The sequence below is a fragment of the Emys orbicularis genome, chromosome 2, assembly GCF_028017835.1.
Source record: "Emys orbicularis isolate rEmyOrb1 chromosome 2, rEmyOrb1.hap1, whole genome shotgun sequence".
NCBI classification, from domain to species: Eukaryota; Metazoa; Chordata; order Testudines; family Emydidae; genus Emys; species Emys orbicularis.
The window spans coordinates 2,226,890-2,245,717 of NC_088684.1; the positions used below are offsets into that span (position 1 = coordinate 2,226,890).

Sequence of the window (18,828 nt, forward strand, 5' to 3'; positions counted from 1 at the left end):
TTTCTGGATGTTGGAGATTTTTTTTTCCTTTTTGCTACAGGTGATCTACTGTGGCTATGTGACCTACATGATGTGACTGAAACTCTATCATTGGCAGATAACTCTGAAACTATAGAAAATAATGGTGATGTTGAAGGTGGATAGTCTTCAGAATCCTGTATGTTGAGGATGGATTCTCCGAAACAAAATAAGTCAATGCAGTTATTTCATTATTACCACCATACTGCTCCTTTAGTGTTACTCATTGCATTCACCGACACTCAGTACTACTTTAAAGGTGAAATTGTAAAAGGAAGATCTGCCTATTTCAGCTCTTTATTTTTTATCACAACTGCATCTAAAATGATAGTACCATAGAGTAACAACTATATTTTTTGCTCAAACATGAGAATTGAAGAAGAGTCCAGAAGGAAGACAGGCAGTCCTTAAGAAAAAAGTATGAAATAAAAAAGTTTACCAACCTGAAGATCCTGCATGTTCAGACATGTTCCTTTCATTATCTTCAACGCAGCTTCCTCCTGAGAAGGAACATTTCTCATGAGGTTGTTTCATTCGGGCAACCAGGCCTTGCGTTTCTTTGTTGCATTGCTTGCATTTTGCACGCATGCCTGTCTTACCCACAGGTAGAGGAACTTCATGAAAATATTCCCCAAATGGGTCTCTTTTACGGCCTGCTGCCAGCCTAGGTTTTCCCTTCTAGTGAGAGAATGGTATGGTAGATCTCAAATCAATGAAGGCTACACTCAGAAAGACCCCAAGACTTCAGGAATATGCTGCTCAAACAGTTTCACTTTTGTTTCTACTGCCTGTCCCTCCCTTCTCATATTTATCTCCAGACTTCTTCTCCTTGTCCAGATCTATTCCGCCCCCAACAATCTTCTATTCATTGAACTTTTTGAGACTTTGCACTTTTAGAGAGAGGTAAGGGATTGACTCTGTGTACACAAATTTGCAGAGGGACAATAGTGTTGAGGTCAGTTATTTCTCACCTCTCTATATTATTTATTTATTTAAAAACATTTTTGCTGTTATCTCGGGAGACATAAATTCACAGTTTGAGAACTGCAAAACTAAGCATCTCTGATGGTGTCTTCTAGACTGAGCACTGAGTCCCATTGGGTAGATAGAAAGATTAACCTACATAATCTATATAGAAGCCCCTGGAACCCCATAAGACTGGGTCCCTAATCCATGAACTATTGGAATTTATTTACAAACATTTTCTTAAACATTACATGAATACATTGTCTCGTACTATAGAATTAGAATTTATAATCCCTATACACGGCTAGCTCTCTGAAACCTGATTCCATGATGCGATATCTTTGAGCTATCATGTATCTTAATTAAAACTTTCTTTAGATAAAAAAATGTTGAGGAAAAAACGTTTCAAAAAAATCCAATTTTTAAATTAAAAAAATCCATTTTTTTTTTATTTTTAAAAATTGTTGATTTTTATCCACCCTGATAAAAATATTCAGAACACCAACATTAGAAGACCAAATGCCATAGCCCACATATGTTTGTTATTTTAGTTTAAAAATCCACCACACAGTGGGGCCTCGACGTTGAAACGGGGAGCGAATTCCACTGTCGGGGAGCTTGATTAGCAAACAAGCTGCTGGCAGAATTTTTAAGTTAAACTTGGATAAGCCAAAAGGCCTGTCAAACCTGATCTCAATGGAGGGGTCGGAAACCCAGGATATGATATTAGAAGTTCCCCTAATGAGAGGGCCATATCTGTTAGGGCCTTTAAAAGTAAGTAAGTAAAAAGCTAAAATTAATAAGAGGAGATTTCTTTTCAAGCTGTTAGTTTAAAAAAACCTAATAACTGGGATGGGATGTTGGGGTTTCTTGTTTATTTCACTAGACTCGCGTGTGAAGCCTAAAGCACTGGGCAGCATGCTGTAGGAATTGAGCCTACGTGGCTAGAGGTTGGCTCATCTGAAACACAGGCACTGTTATATTGGATCAGACCAGGGAAACATCTAGTTCAGTATCTTGTCTCTCCCAGTGGCCGGTACCAGATGCTTCAGAGGAAGGTGGACAGTTATGGAATAACCTGCCTCTTGGGGTAGTTTTGTCCTAGCTCCAGACAGGAAGTGGTTGGCTTATTCCTTGAAGGAGGATTGATGTCCCTCCTATTTTTTTCCTCCCTGTCTGTGGTAACTGTAGTTGTTCTCCATAGTAATATCTAAGCTAGTGGTTTTCAGCTTTTCCCATACCTTGAGCCTGTTACAATAGAAACCAAGAATGGAACCCCCCTCCAATCTAGCCAACCCCAGGTTTAATCCTACTAGGCTCTTGGCCTCAGAGATATTTTGTGACTGTGAGTTCTACAGGTTTATCACATGTATTCCCTTTTATCAATTTGCTGTCTTTCAGTTTCATTGACTATGGGCCTGTTTTTGTATTATTTGAGAGGGTAAATAGGAACAGGCAATTTACCTTCTCTACCCTATTTGTTATTTTATACACCTTTGTCATTTCCTCTCTGAAGTCAACAGTCTCAGTGTCTCCTGTCCAACTCGGCCTCCCACTGATTCTGCTCTATCCTTTCTGAGATGTGGTGAACAGAACTGAACACGCTGTCCGAGCGGAGGAGGCCTCCCTGATTTATTGAATGGCAGGATGATCTCAGTATTTCCCATTTTGTATGTTCTCTCCCCAGAAATATCTTTTTCCTGAGTAGTTACAGATGGGAACTAACAAGATTTTTCCATGTCTTATTTTGAGTCTTTGAATCTCCTTAATTGGCTCTTGGTAACGATGAGAGGCAATATGATCTAGTGCTCTGAGCATATCATGGAGCGCCAGAAACTCTGATTCTAGTAATCCCAGCTCTGCTCCTGTCTCACTCTGTGACCCTGGAGAAGTTGCTTTACCTTTGTGTGCCTCAGTTTCCCAAACGGGGTAATACCTACTTCATGTGGGGCTTGTGAGGTTTACTTAGTGTTTGTCCAGGGTACTGCAAATGGAAAAGCGTTATGTAAACGCTGTGTGTTTGTGCTTTCTGTCACCTTTGGGTGGACAGGCGCCTTCGAGATGTGCCATGCAATTTCTCGCAGTTAACTTGACGGTTGGATTTCCTAGAGGAACAGAGTCCAGGATTTTGTGTGTGTTAAAGAATATATTTTTCTAAAACATAATCTATGTTGGCTGTGAAGTTTTTGGTAGTTTCCTGTTGGGCTGGGAGATCAGGACAGTTGTTGGAAGCCTACAAAGACAGCAGTTGGGTTCAGCATAAGGAAACATAAATGTCAAGGGCTGACAGATACATGTCCAATCAGAGGTAGGACAGGCCATCCTGCCTTGTCCTCTTTCAGCAAGTGTGTATGTGGTTTCTGTAGCCTATGAATGTTCTGCAGTGCTAAGCACTTGGTCAACAGTGTCTCTTTGAGCCCTTCTCCGGGTGTGTAGGTACAAGCTGCTATCAGGAATGGCTCCATGGACCACAAGTGGCCTGATATGGCTCATAGCGTGACTTGTTATTGTCTTCGTCTTCAGTACAGAGGCTTGGCACCAGGGTGGATTTGATTTAAATCAAATTGATTTAAATCACTAGTCAGGAAGACTCGATTTAATCATGGATTTCTATATAAAAGTGCATTCTTGTTGGTTGTTATAACCTTAATACATATTCTTCACAACTCAGAGATAGAGGTAGGTTACATTTTTAGAAGGTACACACTACATTTTTAAAGTGATTTATTTTGAAAACTTTTCAGATTAGTTTTACAGCTATATCAGAAAATGAATGTTTGTTTGGTTATTTCATTTACCAAAGGTAATTGAAGCAGATATTTATGAAGTCATGGGGAGGTGAACTCTCTCCAATTCAACAAGTTAATCATTAATATTTGGAGGATTTTCTTGCCAGGCTGGATTAGGAGGAGAACATCACCAGACGGACATTGAAATTGTTTTATTTAACTAAAACAACAATGTTATGTATTCTGGATTTTTTTCTTCAACAGCAAACATATAATATTTTAACAAAACAAGTATATGAATTTTTGAATTTGGTTAAACATTCGAGTTTTTTAAAATCAGGTTTGTTTTTGTTTAAATTGTTTTAAAGTAAAATAGTTAAATGAACTATTTAAAAAAAATTAAATGGACTCTGTCAGCCAGGTCAAGGTGAGAAACTTAAAAGATTGGCTTCTGCAGCTGACTCCGTCGTCTTCACCTTCATTTTCCTGTTTGTTCATCATCTGGAATTTCTCATATTTCTCTTTTTAAGATCTCACTCAGTTCCTTCCAAATTTTAACAGCATCAGCAGTAAAACAGCTCTTTTCCTGCATTTTGCTACAGAAATAGGCTTCAGGTACTCAGCATGTGTTCAACATTTCTCTTAAGCCCAATGTTGAGAACTTTAGCTGTGTGTAATGATGCGGCCTCTGGCGGGACACTACCGAGAGTATCAATTCAGGACAAATTGCTTAGAGCAGGGCAGTCACAGCCCAAGGCTGGGGTTTCTTCACTATTAAGGCACCAAACCAGCCAAACAGAGAGGACTTCGGTCTCACCCCACTGGCCAACCATAAGTCATACAAGCAATTCCCTCAGATACTCCAGTTTTCCAGTACCATCACCAGTGCCACTCATTATGGGGACGAATGGTTATGAAAACCAATACCCCAGTAAAAGAAAAAAGGTTCTCTCGATCCCAAAGGACCAAGCCCCAGACCCAGGTCACTATACCAGTCAGATCTTACCCACAAATCACGCCGTTGCCAATCCTTTAGAATCTAAAATCTAAAGGTTTATTCATAAAAAGAAAGAAATAGAGATGAGAGCTAAAACTGGTTACATGGAATCAATTACATACAGTAATGGCAAAGTTCTTGGTTCAGGCTTGTAGCAGTGATGGAATAAACTGCAGGTTCAAATCAAGTCTCTGGAACATCCCCAGCTGGGATGGGTCATTCAGTCCTTTGTTCAGAGCTTCAGTTTGTAGCAAAGTCCCTCCAGAGGTTAGACGCAGGATTGAAGACAAAATGGAGGGGTTTCCAGGGCCTTTTATATCCTCTGCCATGTGGAAGGACCCCTTTGTTCTTCCTGTGGAACATCACAGCAGCCAGGTGGAGTTTGGAATCACATGGGCAAGTCACATGTCCATGCATGACTCGGTTCTTTACAGGGAGAGCAGCCATTGCTCACATGCTGCCTTGAACGTTCCCAGGAAGACTCCTCAGATGTGGATTGGCGTCTCCCAAGGTCCATTGTCAGTTAAGTGTTTCTTGATTGGGCACTTAATCTGAATCGTCCCTTCTCAAGAAGCCGGCCAAATGCTTCACTGGTGCTACTTAGAATCAAACACACTGAGATGCAAGCACAGAGCCAATATTCATAACTTCAAATACAAAAATGATACATACAGACAGCATAATCATAACCAGCAAATTACAACCTTTTCATAGACATCTTCTTGACCTCCTTTGTACAAGATTTGGTGCAACTATAGGATGTTGGTTGCAAGAATGACTTATATGGTCACAGTTCATGTCAATACCGTCACACCCTCAACACAAAATTGATGCAGGAAGGGATGACACAAACATTGCTGACTGCATCCCAAGAGCTCCCCATCCTGGGTTCTATCTCACTACAGCTAGTATTGGGTTAGAAGCCGTATCAGTGTATAACAGAAATGGTTTATCAAAATCTTTTTACAGACCCAAGGTAAAACTTGGTTAGAACAATAGTGGATTGGATCTGCTCTTGCAGCACGGCTCCTGTATGTTTCATGTGATCTTGCCAAGAGCTAAAGAACATAGCTACTTTATTCATACAAGCTCTGGCAAATGTTTGGAACCCAATTAATATCAAGACAATGTAGATATTAATGTTGTCCATAGTATAGGAATCTTGGCATTTAGCCGTGAAAGCAATATGGCAGCGTGCCTCAGTTTCCCTTTTCATACATCACATGAAGTCTGGAATGTCTTTTCTCCTGTGAAAAGTCCCAAGACTGGTTACAGGCACTAACTGTGAAACATCTGTATCACAAGGTCTTTTAACATAAAATGTGTTCTTATGTATCACTCTTAACATGTTCAAGGGTTTTTCCAAAAGATTAGGCACATTGTACATTTTTACAGTTCTTGGTAATAGCAACACATTAGTTACAAAAATCACCATCAGCAATAACAACAAATCCATTGCAAGTGTCCATCTACAATGATTTTTGTCATGCCAGACCTTTGGCATAATACCATTGGGGTTTTGGCATTTTAGGGTTACCCTGTGGCTTCCCTTTGCAAAATTAAGTTCTCTCTTACATCAGGAAATGCACACACAGCAGAATACTTACAAGAAGTAGCAGTAAAAGCTATATCAAACTGAAAAATTTCAAATGTCTAGTACACAGCTTGGTCACAGACAATGCTGCAAATGTATCCAAGATGAGAAGAAATTATTAGAAGAGAGCGAAGAGAGTCCCAAGCTAATAACATTCGGTTGCAGTGCTCATTTGATGCACCTCCTAGCCAAAGACTTCAGTGTTCCAGAAATAAAGGCTAATGTTGTTGAAATTGCAAAATACTTCCGTAACAATCACTTTGCAGCAGCTGCTCTGAAAAAAGTGGGAGGAACCAAGCTAACTCTCCCACAAGACATGCGATGGAACTCAGTAGTGGACTGTTTTGAGCACTATATCAAGAACTGGCCTAATCTGATGACAGTTTGTGAACAAAATTGTGAAAAAATAGATGGCACTGTCACAGCCAAAGTTCTCAGCATTGGGCTTAAGAGAAATGTTGAACACATGCTGAGTACCCTGAAGCCTATTTCTGTAGCCTTGAACAAAATGCAGGGAAATAGCTGTTTTATTGCTGATGCTGTTGAAATCTGGAAGGGTGAGATCTTAAAAAGAGAAATGACAGAGTTACATTGCAAGCATTAAAAAAGCCAATGGGACAAGCACCATCTCCAGCTCATTTTCTTGCAAATATTCTCAATACTCGGTACCAGGGTCAAACCTTAACTGGTGAAGAAGAGGAGTTGGCTATGACATGGACATCCAGCAATCATCCCTCCAGAATGCCAACTATAATAAACTTCAGCGCTAAGAGTGAACCATTAAAGAAATATATGTTTGCTGATGATGTTTTAAAGAAAGTCACACCAGTGAACTGGTGGAAGTCACTTAAACACTTGGATTCAGAGACTGTTGAAGTGATAATCTCACTTTTAACAGCAGTAGCTTCTTCTGCCGGTGTAGAAAGAATATTTTCTTCCTTTGGACTAATTCATTCCAAATTGAGAAATCGTTTGGGGCCTGAAAAAGCAGGAAAGCTTGTTTTTCTTTTCCAGATGATGAACAAACAGGAAAATGAAGGTGAAGACGACAGAGTTAGCGGCAGAAGCCAATCTTTTAAGTTTCTCATGTTGACCTGGCTGACACAGTCAATTTTTTTTTTTTTAATATTTCATTTAACTATTTTACTTTAAAACAATTTTAACAAAAACAAACCTGATTTTAAAAAACTTGAATGTTTAAATTCAGAAATTCATATGCTTGTTTTGTTAAAATATTATATGTTTGCTGTTGAAGGGAAAAAAATCCAGAATGCATAACATTGTTGTTCTAGTTAAATAAAACAATTTCAATGTCCGTCTGGTGATGTTCTCCTCCTAATCCAGCCTGGCAAGAAAAGCCTCCAAATATTAATGACTAACCTGTTGAATTGGAGAGAGTTCACCTCCCCATGACTTCATAAATATCTGTTTCAATTACCTTTGGTAAATGAAATAACCAAACAATCATTCATTTTCTGATATAGCTGTAAATCTAATCTGAAAAGTTTTCAAAATAAATCACTTAAAAAATATATAGTGTGTACCTTCTAAAAATGAAACCTACCTCTATCTCTGAGTTGTGAAGGATATGTATTAAGGGTATAATCAACAAGAATGCACTTCTATGTAGAAATCCATGATTAAATCGAGTCTTCGTGACTAGTGATTTAAATCGTGATTTAAATAAAATTGATTTAAATCAAATCCATTCTGCCTCTATATGTTGTTTATTTAGTTATTTATTTAATTAAAAACATTTTTGCTGTTAACAAGCATGTTACCTCTGGAGACACAAATCCACAGTTTGAGAACTGCAACACTAAGCATCTCTGATGGTATCTTCTAGACCGGGGTGGGCAAACTTTTTGGCCCGAGGGCCACATCGGGGTTCCAAAACTGTATGGAGGGCCAGGTAGGGAAGGCTGTGCCTCCCCAAACAGCCTGGCCCCTGCCCCCTATCCGACCCCTCCCATTTCCCACCCCCTGACTGCCCCCCTCAGAACCTCCGACCCATCTAACCCCCCTGCTCCTTGTCCCCTGACCGCCCCGCCCCCTATCCACCCCCCCCGCCCCCTGACTGCCCCCCCAGCATCCCACCACCTTATCCAACCCCCCTGTCCCCTGACTGCCCTCCCAACCCCTATCCACATCCCCGCCTCCCGACAGGTCCCCCGGGACTTCCACTTCCAACCCTCCCTGTTCCCCATCCCCTGACCACCCCCCCAGAACCTCCGCCCCATCCAACCGCCCCCTCCTCCCTGACTGCCCTCCAGGGCCCCTGCTCCCTTACCCAACCCCCCCTGCTCCTTGTCCCCTAACCGCACCCTGCTGGGACCCCTACCCCTAACCGCCCCCCTGGGACCCCAACACCCCCTATCCAACCCCCCTGCTCCTTGTCCCCTAACTGCCCCCCTGGGACCCCACCTCCTATCCAACCCCTCCTGCTGCCTGCCCCCTGACAAGCCCCCCAGGACCCCACACCCTATCCAACCCCCCCTGCTTCTTGTCCCCTGACCGCCCCCTCCCAGGACGCCCTGCCCCAACTGGCCCCCTGGAACCCCACCCCCTATCGAACCCCCTCCCGGCCCCCTTCCGAATGCGTCCCTGCAAACGCGGGTGGAGGACTCAGGCGGAGCAGGGGCAGCCGTGTAGCCGGAGAGAAGTGGCGGTTTTCCCTTCAAAGCGCAGCTTTTGTCTGGCTGGCTCCACGGCCGCCCGGTGTCGTCCTGAGTCCTCTGCCCGCGTTCACGGCGCTCCCGCCACCTGCACTGCCTGCCTGCTCCCTGGAGGCGGCGGGGGAGCCTCCCTCCCCGCTCTCCTGCCCGGCGCGCCCGCGGCACGGCGAGGTGAGGCTGCGGGGGAGCCTCCCTCCCCGCTCTCCTGCCCGGCGCGCCCCCGCGGCACGGCGAGGTGAGGCTGCGGGGGAGCCTCCCTCCCCGCTCTCCTGCCCGGCGCGCCCCTGCGGCACGGCGAGGTGAGGCTGCGGGGGAGCCTCCCTCCCCGCTCTCCTGCCCGGCGCGCCCCCGCGGCACGGCGAGGTGAGGTTGCGGGGGAGCCTCCCTCCCCGCTCTCCTGCCCGGCGCGCCCGCGGCACAGCGAGGTGAGGCTGCGGGGGACCCTCCCTCCCCGCTCTCCTGCCCGGCGCGCCCCCGCGGCACGGCGAGGTGAGGCTGCGGGGGAGCCTCCCTCCCCGCTCTCCTGCCCGGCGCGCCCCCGCGGCACGGCGAGGTGAGGCTGCGGGGGAGGGGGAACAGCTTGGGAGGGGCCGGGGGCTCGGGGCCCGGCAGGACGGTCCCGCGGGCCATAGTTTGCCCATGTCTGTTCTAGACTGAGCACTGAGTCCCATTGGGTAGATAGAAAGATTAACCTAAATAATCTATACAGAAGCCCCTGGAACCCCACAAGATTGGGTCCCTAATCCATGAACTATTGGAACTCATTTACAAAACTTTTCTTAAACATGACATGAATATATTGTCTCATGCTGTAGAATTAGAATTTATAATCCCTATTCCATGATGAGATCTTTGAGCTATAATGTATCTTAATTAAAACTATCTTTAGATAGGTTTTTCCTCAAAAAGCATTTTATCAAAAAATTTCAATTTAAATAAAAAAAGTCCGATTTTTTTTTAAATCATTGATCTTTACCCCCCTGCTTGGCGGGAGGAGAGTCAGCAGGTCTCATCGTGCAGAGTTCGCTCTTCATCCTTTGGGTGCTGGGATCTGTAGTTGCCTTGGTCCCTGTGTCTCTGTTTATGGATGTTTCCGTCGGGGCTTTGAGCTCCTGGCAACGCGCCAGTGGAGTCCCTAGTATAGCGACGTTTGGGTACCCCACTCTGAGTCCATTTGTGAGTTCTGAAAGGATGTGACCTGTCGGCCCTCCTCATTGCCTAGAGCCATGGTTCTGCCCCTTTCACTGAAACCCCTTGTTCCTGGGTCTTGTGCCAGTGGGCGCCGTAATTATTCCTGGTTGTGCTGGATTGTCAGCCCACAGGAGGCTGCATTTAAGCCAGATGTGACCTGGCACAGCAGGCCTGGGGAGAGTCAAGGAACTGCTCACCCTGACCCTGAGGAAAGGGTGTGGTGACCTGCCCTGAGGCCATTCTGGCCTTTCTTCCTGCCTGGAGAAGGGACCAGTTCCCATAGGTGCCTGAGCAGGAAGGGCGGCTCCTTGTGGAGGATCCCGCCAGCTAAGCAGAATGAGGAGCTATGAAAATTGCTCAGGCAGCACATGCCATTTGGGTTGCTGCGGCTGTCACGGAGCATTACATGGGGTTTGTCTCTGCAGGCTGGCCTCTCACCCACACGATGGATGGCTGTGACCTGCTGTATTTTAGGCCCAGAAGATGTGGCCTTTGCCAGGAGTGCTCTGGGTTGGGCGGTTTGGGAGCTGCCCCTGATGTAAACCTTCCAGTCTTGAGACAGATCTGAGTTTTACCTCTGCTGGTGGTTTGTATCCTGGCTCGGTACTAACAGCTTTTTCTAGGCTCTTCCTTTTTCTGGCTTTCTCCTTTGGGGAAGCAGCTTTCAGATGGCAGCTAACTGGTTCAGTGAGGATTTGGTGGCGCTTGTTCTTAATTGCTGTGGAGCTCTTGAAACTGGAGACCAGTGGAGGGAGGTTTGTGCTGTTAGCTTAATTGGCCCCCTGGGTGGATAGCGAGTGTGCTTGGGGCAGGGAGGAGGGAGCGTGTGTGCTGCCAGAGGCTAAAAGGGCTGTCAGTTCTGCACACCCGAGGTCTTGTCACCAAGAGGAGGCCGGAATCTGGCCAGTGGCGGGAGTGTGGGCTTCCTTCATTCTCTTGCACGCATGCTGCAGTGCTGCTGACCTGAACGGGGTGAGAGGCTGGTTCTTCCCTGTGTTGGAGTAGAGCTGGAGCACAGTGCCCCTGGCAGCTAGGAACGTGTCTAGCCTCTGTCCTGGAAATACAAGCCACTGCTAGTCCTGTGTGTGCTCTCCCCAGCTCCTTTTTCCATAGACCCCTTCCCATGCTTATCCTCCCTTTCCCTTTTGCTGGTGAGTTTGATTCTCATTTCCATTGGTTTGTGTTTGTATTTTTTAGGGTGATTGAGGTGCTGATCCCCTGTCTGTGGAAGCATGTCGGGCCCAGCGCCGAGTCGAGCAAGGGTCTATGCAGATGTGAACACTCAGAGACCCCGCGAGTACTGGGACTACGAGTCACACGTCGTGGAATGGGGGTATGACTGGGGTCAGGGAAACCCCAGGGACTTCTTTACTGGCTTGTGGTATTTCTAGGTTGCTTAGCACCGTAATGTCAATGGCCCATATTGTCAAATGGGGCTAAAGTTAGGCTTCTGAAATATATATTTAAGCACCTTGATAATAATGATACCTAGCTCTTGCCATCACTAGATCTCAAAGCACTTTAGAAAGGAGGCATCTTGTTACCATTATCCCCTTTTTTAGAGATGGGGAAACTGAGGCACAGAGAAGGGCTTTGGCTTGCCCAAGTAGCAAGCCAGTGGCAAAGCGGGGTGAAGAACCCAGGTCTCCAGAGGCCTGGTCCAGTGAGCGCGCTACTAGGTCACACTGCCTAGTAGATAGAACACTAGCAATAAGTGGCTTCCCTTTCAGAGGTACTGAGCGCCTGCCATTCCAGGTCGCCAGCACCTCTGAAAATTCAGCCATTTTCATTTTGGGGCCCAGCTTTAAGCACCTACGTTTGAAAACATTGGCCTAAGTGCCTATTGCTGTGATTAGGATTTGCAGAGCATAGTCTGTAGGGGGGGTTACTGAGGATTCGGGCTTTGGTAAGTTTTTATAATTTAAAAGAAGATTAAAATCAAGTTATAGTAAATCATTTTCCAAACAAATTTTGAAGCCCCTATTGCTCTGAGCTGGTCTCTTCAGCTCTGTCTGTGCTTTGGATACTTTCCCATCATTGCTAACACCCGTGGAGCTGAACTGACTGTTAGCTTTAGGAAGCGACAAAGAGTCCTGTGGCACTTTGTAGACTAACAGACGTATTGGAGCATAAGCTTTCGTGGGTGAATACCCACTTCGTCAGACACATTTAGTGGACATTTTTTATACCTGCCTCTGGAAATTTCCACTACATGCATCTGACGAAGTGGGTATTCACCCACTAAAGCTTATGCTCCAATACGTTTGTTAGTCTATAAGGTGCCACAGGACGCTTAGTCTGGATCTGTAAAAAGCAACAAACACGGCTACCCCTCTGATACATGTTAGCTTTAGGTATAGCTAGGCATCCCGTGGCCTCTCTCGTTTTCAACACCAAGTCCTGTAACTCCACTCAGAGCAGATCTAAATGACAGCACTGAAAATGCTCTTGGCAGCCAGCAATGCCCCATAGCAGGGTTCCCAATGCTCCTAGCATCAGTGGAGCTGGTGGTAAGCTTGAAAAATGACCCTCGTGTGGAGAGGGTCTTTGCCAGTCTTGTGTGGTGGCTGGTTTGGAATGTGGGAATTCTCACCGCTGGGGAAGTGGGCTGCTCTTTGAGTGCTAGTGACTATAGGTACATCTGTAAAATAAGCTTTAGCTTTTCACTTCAAACTTCATGTGAGCTAGTACCAGGCCCACTCTGCTGTGCTGGGACTGGCAACTGTCAGTGCTAACGGCAGTGTTGAGTTTGTTCTGTCCACTGGGAACGGGACTGAGAGATACCCCCAGCCCCAAACTCATTTCATATACAGGCCACTGAACAGCCTGGACTGGGACCGGTGACCTGGAGATGAAAGGGTCCTTGTCCAATTCCTAATCTCCTGAGCCAGCCAGCCAGCCCCCAAACCTTGAGTATCTCCGGTGATGATAATTCTACATCCTCCCTTGGAAGCTTGTTCTGTCACTCAGACTGTTCTTAGAATTAACCTTTTTCCTAATACTGACCCGGAACTTTCCTGTGCTTGTTTCCCATTGAACAAGAACGGATCCCTGCTGTCTCTCGCACACAACCCACTATGTTTTCTTCATTTGCTGAGCCTGACATGGTTGGGTTGTGTGTCCATGCTGTCCACTTGTCTCCCCGTGTTTCTCTCTGTTGAGAGATCAGCTCCTTTTATTGACTCTGGTAATTTGCAATGCATGAAGTCAAACTCTCCGCCTGTTGTTCCCTTTCTTTCCCCATCTTGTTTACTCTTATCAGATCTTTGGAGGCTTGATGCCTTTCCTCCCTAACTTACCAGAAATAATTGCCAATACTTTGTTAGTTCCTTTAGTCCTCTCAGGTGAATTTCATGAGGCCCTGATGATTTAATTTAAATGCAGGTTCTCTGCGTGGTATTTATCCTATTATTTCCTGATTCCCTCTTGTTAAGATTATTTTTACAGTGCTCCAGACGTGCGTGACCCTTTATAGACAAATAGAAATGGACAGGTCCCTGCCCAGAGGAGGGCAGCATTGCATTTCAAGTATTATGTAAATCTTTGCCCTCCTTTAGTGCCTTCCATCAGTAGATGTTGGAGTTTGGAATGAATTAATCCTCACAACCCACAACTATCCATTTTGTAGATGGCAAAACTGAGGCACAAAGAGGAGACGTATTGCTCAGGGCTACTCAGGGCGGAGCTGGCAATAGACTCAAGGAGCCCTGACTCCATCTGCTCCTCAAAGGGAAGAGTGCCAAGTTTTTGAATCGCCAAAACCATCTTCTTCAGCATGGAAGTGTTTACCCTCAGGGTTCTGGGTGGATTCCATCTGGATAGCTGCATTCTTCCAGCAATAATCTGCACACACACTTGTGAATTTACACTCTGTTAAGCAGCTGTTGTGTCCCATCCCAGAGATGGTGAGTGAAGTGTTCTCTGTTAGTATCTAATCATAAAGCCCTTTGAGTCCTTTTGAGGTACACAAGAGAGCAGTATTCCTTTTCACCAGGTCTAGGATTTGTGGGTACGTTTGTGGAGCCCTGTATGCTACAGAACAGCTCCCCGTTCTCTTGCCCTCACCAGAGTCTTTGGGAGAGCTGCTCTCTGAAAATGACCCAGTGTTCAGTTCTGACCTGCGTTCTCCTCCTCCATTTTCTTTTCTCCTTGTACAGCAACCAAGACGACTACCAGCTTGTGCGGAAACTTGGCCGCGGCAAATACAGTGAAGTCTTTGAAGCCATCAACATCACCAACAATGAGAAAGTTGTGGTGAAAATCCTTAAGGTGGGTATGTTGGGCGGGGGGCTGTGAACCCCATCCTGTTCCCCACCTGGTGCTCCCTGTTCACCCCGTCCCTGTGCATTTGAGGTATGTGCTACTGATCTTTGGGTGATGGATCCTTTGCTGTGGAAGGCTGTAGTCACGAGACAGGAAGGGAGAACTTTGCATTGGCTGTCCTGTGCTCCTCTCCCTACATGCAGCTCAGATTGCTGATGTGACGAAGAGTCCGTGGGAGGGGCAGGCAGATCAGCACACATTCCCTGTGCTCCTCCTCATATTGAAACTCCACATGTTCCCGCTTTGCCCCTCTTCTCCACCATCCACTTACCCCACTCACTGTCAGAGCTTCTGAGGCTGGGGTGGGGGGTGTCTATTAACACATGCCAGTCTCTGCCCCACTTGGAGGTGCTGCGGGACACTCCCACACACACAAACAGCCACGACTTTCGTACCAGAGGCACCAGGCCTTGTTGTTGCTGCGATCTAAAACTATAGGAGCAGGGGTTGGCCATGACTATAACGGTTAAAAAAAGAACTAGAGAAGTTCACAGGGGATAGGTCCATCGATGGCTATTAGCCAGGCTGGGCAGGGATGGTGTCTCTAGCCTCTGTTTGCCCAAACCTGGGAATGGCCGACAGGGGATGGATCACTTGACGATACCCTGTTCTGTTCATTCCCTCTGGGGCGCCTGGCATTGGCCACTGTCAGCAGACAGGATACTGGGCTAGATGGACCTTTGGTCTGACCCAGTCTGGCCGTTCTTATGTTCTTATGATATACTTGGCTGAAACATCCGCTCTCCGCCCCCGAGATGGCTGCATCTCAGTGGTGCTGTGTGTGGAGTTTATGAATGCTGTGGCGGGTGAGCATTGAGGCTTCTTAGTTGCCATTTCAGTAGGTCACAGCAGCCCTGCAAATCCAGCATGAAATCCACAAGCTGAGACCAGCGTGGTTCCCCACCGCCCAGAGGAGAAGCCGTAACTGTGTCCTCGCTCCCAGGAGATGAAACCTGATGGCAGCTCAGTGTTCCAATGACTGCACCACACACAGTGTGTTATGGAAGCTCCCGTCTCCGTGGGCAGGAACGCAGACTGAGGCTACGTCCTCACTACGGGGGGGGGTCGATTTAAGATACGCAAATTCAGCTACGCGAATAGCGTAGCTGAATTTGACGTATCGGAGCCGACTTACCCCGCTGTGAGGACGGCGGCAAATCGACCTCCGCGGCTCCCCCGTCGACGGCGCTTACTCGTACCTCCGCTGGTGGAGTAGAAGCGTCGATTCGGGGATCGATGGTCGCGTCCCGACGAGACGCGATAATTCGATCCCCGAGAGATCGATTTCTACCTGCCGATTCAGGCGGGTAGTGTAGACCTGCCCTGAGCAGCACTTCAGAGACTGGATGGGGGCTGCTGTCTTCAGCCCATATCCTCCATGTGGGGTTTCCATGCTGTCTGCCCAAGTCATTGTGGCAAACGGGTCCAGTGAGGAATGTGTGGTGGTAACACTCTGATTTTCTCTTTTGTAGCCAGTAAAAAAGAAGAAAATCAAGCGTGAGATTAAGATCCTGGAGAATCTCCGAGGAGGCCCCAATATTATCAGCCTGCTAGATATAGTCAAAGATCCCGTGGTAAGAAGTGTGGGCTGGAAGGGAAGGGGTTAAAGACGAGAAGGAACCGTAGTGGCCTAGTCTGCGCTGACTAATGCCAGCTATGGTCTCACCCAGTGATTCCTACAGAACAAGTTTCTGGGCCTTGCGGCAGCGGGACGCCTCCCACACAGGGAGTCATGGGCAGGGCCATATGTTCAGCCCTCGGGGGAGGGGGGAAAGCCTCTTGCACTGCGGCGGTGATCCCCCTGGCTGATTCAGGAGCCGTGGGGTACAGGCGGGGCCTGCATGCAGCCCTCTAGTGCCCAGGTAAAGGAGGTTGTGTGTCGGGGGTATCCCCAGGTCACCTTCTATTAACTGAGACATTACCCCATTGGAACATCTGCTCTCTTGCCCCGTTTTGTGGGTCACTGGCAGGCGACTCTGCCGTGGGGCAGTCTGCCTTGCCCACCAACCTGCAGGTCAATAACAAGCTGATTTTGAACGTGTCCCCTTAGGAGCCCTTCTAGTTTGTTAATGGACAAGCGAGGCTATAGGGTGCTGCACCCCAGAGCTTCTGTCTGTGCTCTAGGTGGCACCTCCCACACTTGGAACGGGCTGGACTGACGGCTTTGCGGGGAATGGTGGAGGAGGTGGAGAAACAGGACTCTTCAGGCCCTGGCTCTGGATTGTTTTATAGGCGGGCTGGTTGTCTTGAACCCGGACACTTGCTCCTGGACTGACACCTTTAATGTAGCACGTTGCAGTAGGGGACACTGTGCCAGTCCCAGCACAGTGACTTAAAGTGAGGTTACGGTGAGAAAAGTGACAATATAATGACGGTTCACTTCTTATGCCACGTGGCAGCCTCCTTTGTCTGTCACACCTGCCTCTGGTACTGGCCAAAGGGGCATTTACTCCTCCCGTCCCCACCGAGCCAGGGCAACTCTGGGAGTCAGCAGGGTTCCATTCTGCCTGGTGCCTCAACAGCAGAATTGCCAGCTCGGTTCCTGGTGCAGGAGCTTCGTCCCAGTGGTGATGTGGGAAACAGGAGGAGTCTGGCTGGCGTTTGAGAGTCGAAGGGAAATGTGTGCTTCTGGCAACCAAACTATTGTTTTTTCACGTGAGAGCTGAGCATGCAGGATCTGGAAGCTGCCAAGAGAGGACAAATCTGGGAGCCACCAGGTGGCTTCTCGGAGCAGAGCTGTACCATAACCCCAGCAGTGCTGGTAGGCACCACTGGGATAAATCAGACCTCCGCTGGATGCAGCGTTTTCCTTCATTCCTGCCCTAAACTGCTTTGTAGTATTGCTGTTAAATACTTGCTGCATCTCACCCCAGAGGTGGCTGCATTTCATTGGTTGGTGAAGTGATTAATATATATGTATGCATGTGCTTTTTGTGTTATGGTGTGTGCAATACCATAACGTGGGGCACTACACACACAACTGGAGATGATCCTGGCCCAGGTGGCTTTCCAGTCCAGTTCTCTAGGGTAGCTGTGTGCAGTGTGATGCTGCTTGTGAAGCTCCTCAGGACCCTTTGAAAGGGAGAGCAAAGGGTTCTGGGTCCTCAATAGGGCAAGAGACCTGCTTCTTGTATCTGCCTTGCTAAACCCCTGGCTGGCTCTGTTATCTGTGTGCAGGACTAAACCACTTTCTTTTCTTTCTCTGCCTTGGAATGGCTGGTGCTGCCGCGCAGTCTCGCACGCCTGCCCTGGTCTTCGAACATGTCAACAACACAGACTTCAAGGTGAGTGAGCGCCACCACTGTAATACCAGGTCATGCGCAGATCCCTGCCCAGCACATAACTTCTGTGCCCAGCCCCTCATTGCCTCATGCAGGGGAGGGAAGGCCTTGAGTGGGCCTCTGCTGCCGAGCCCAACAGGGCCACAGGAATGGTTATTGTCACCCTTCAGTGCAAATGGGCTGGGAAGTGCTGACTCTGTGACCTGGAGTCATCACAGACTCCCTCAGGGCCGTGCTGGTGCTGTTGACTGAAGGGGCTTAAAATCTGGGGGAGGAACCCAGGAGCTTGCTGCACGGGATAGGAATTGTTGCACTGGATTGATCTTGCCGGTATCCCTCCAGCTCTGACACACTGTTCAGGGGGGTAGCCTACCTCCGCCCTGTATCCTGTCTCTGGCAGTGGCCTGTACGTGATGCTTTAGAGGAAGCTGACAGCCACCTAATGCAGTTGGCCAAATGCATGTTTGGGCCTGGGGACAAGGCCTCTAGCATGTTTACAATGGAAAAACGAGAGTGTATGAGCAGGGGGTGGGACTAGACGACCTCCTGAGGTCTCTTCCAATCCTGTGATTCTATGATTATTAGTTCTTGTTGTGAGAGTAAATGACGTAGTGGTTAGGTCCCTCTCTGTCCCCAGTGGTGTTATTTTCAGTGGTAAGTACACTTTAACCCCAGTGTCTCCTTGATGTTACAGTCAGCCCCCCTCTCCTGCGATCCCTGTTTCCTGTGTGCCAAGGGGCTCATCTCTGACCTGTCTCAGACAGGCGCCGTCTGCCCTCGGTGGGTTGTTTCAGCAGTGCCAGGCATTCTTTTTCCGTCTCAGTTCGTCTAGCTCAGGGGTTCTCAAACTGTGGGTCGGGACCCCAAAGTGGGTCACAACCCCATTTTAATGGGGTCACCAAGGCTGATGTTAGACTTGCTGGGGTCCAGGGCCCAAGCCCCACTGCCTGGGGCTGAAGCCGAAGCTCGAACCCCACTCCCTGGGCTAAGGTTACATGCTCCCCACCCAGGGCAGAAGCCCTTGGGCCTCAGCTTTGCCCCCCCGCCCCTGACC

At 47.5% G+C, this 18,828-nt stretch overlaps 1 protein-coding gene across 2 annotated transcripts in view; it reads left to right on the forward strand.

Annotated features, from left to right (window-relative positions):
- LOC135873300 (casein kinase II subunit alpha-like) overlaps positions 1-18,828 on the forward strand; it is a 57,879-nt gene that overhangs the window by 26,158 nt on the left and 12,893 nt on the right. Inside the window, exons 1-5 of one of the 2 annotated variants that reach the window (XM_065397706.1) lie at positions 10,699-10,756; positions 11,368-11,503; positions 14,328-14,439; positions 15,966-16,067; positions 17,727-17,777. In XM_065397706.1, coding sequence (XP_065253778.1) covers positions 11,403-11,503; positions 14,328-14,439; positions 15,966-16,067; positions 17,727-17,777 — 366 coding nt within the window. In that variant the 5' untranslated portion in view covers positions 10,699-10,756; positions 11,368-11,402. Of the gene's footprint in view, positions 1-10,698; positions 10,757-11,367; positions 11,504-14,327; positions 14,440-15,965; positions 16,068-17,726; positions 17,778-18,828 lie in introns of those variants that run through there. The other variant, XM_065397705.1, reaches the window with a different exon arrangement.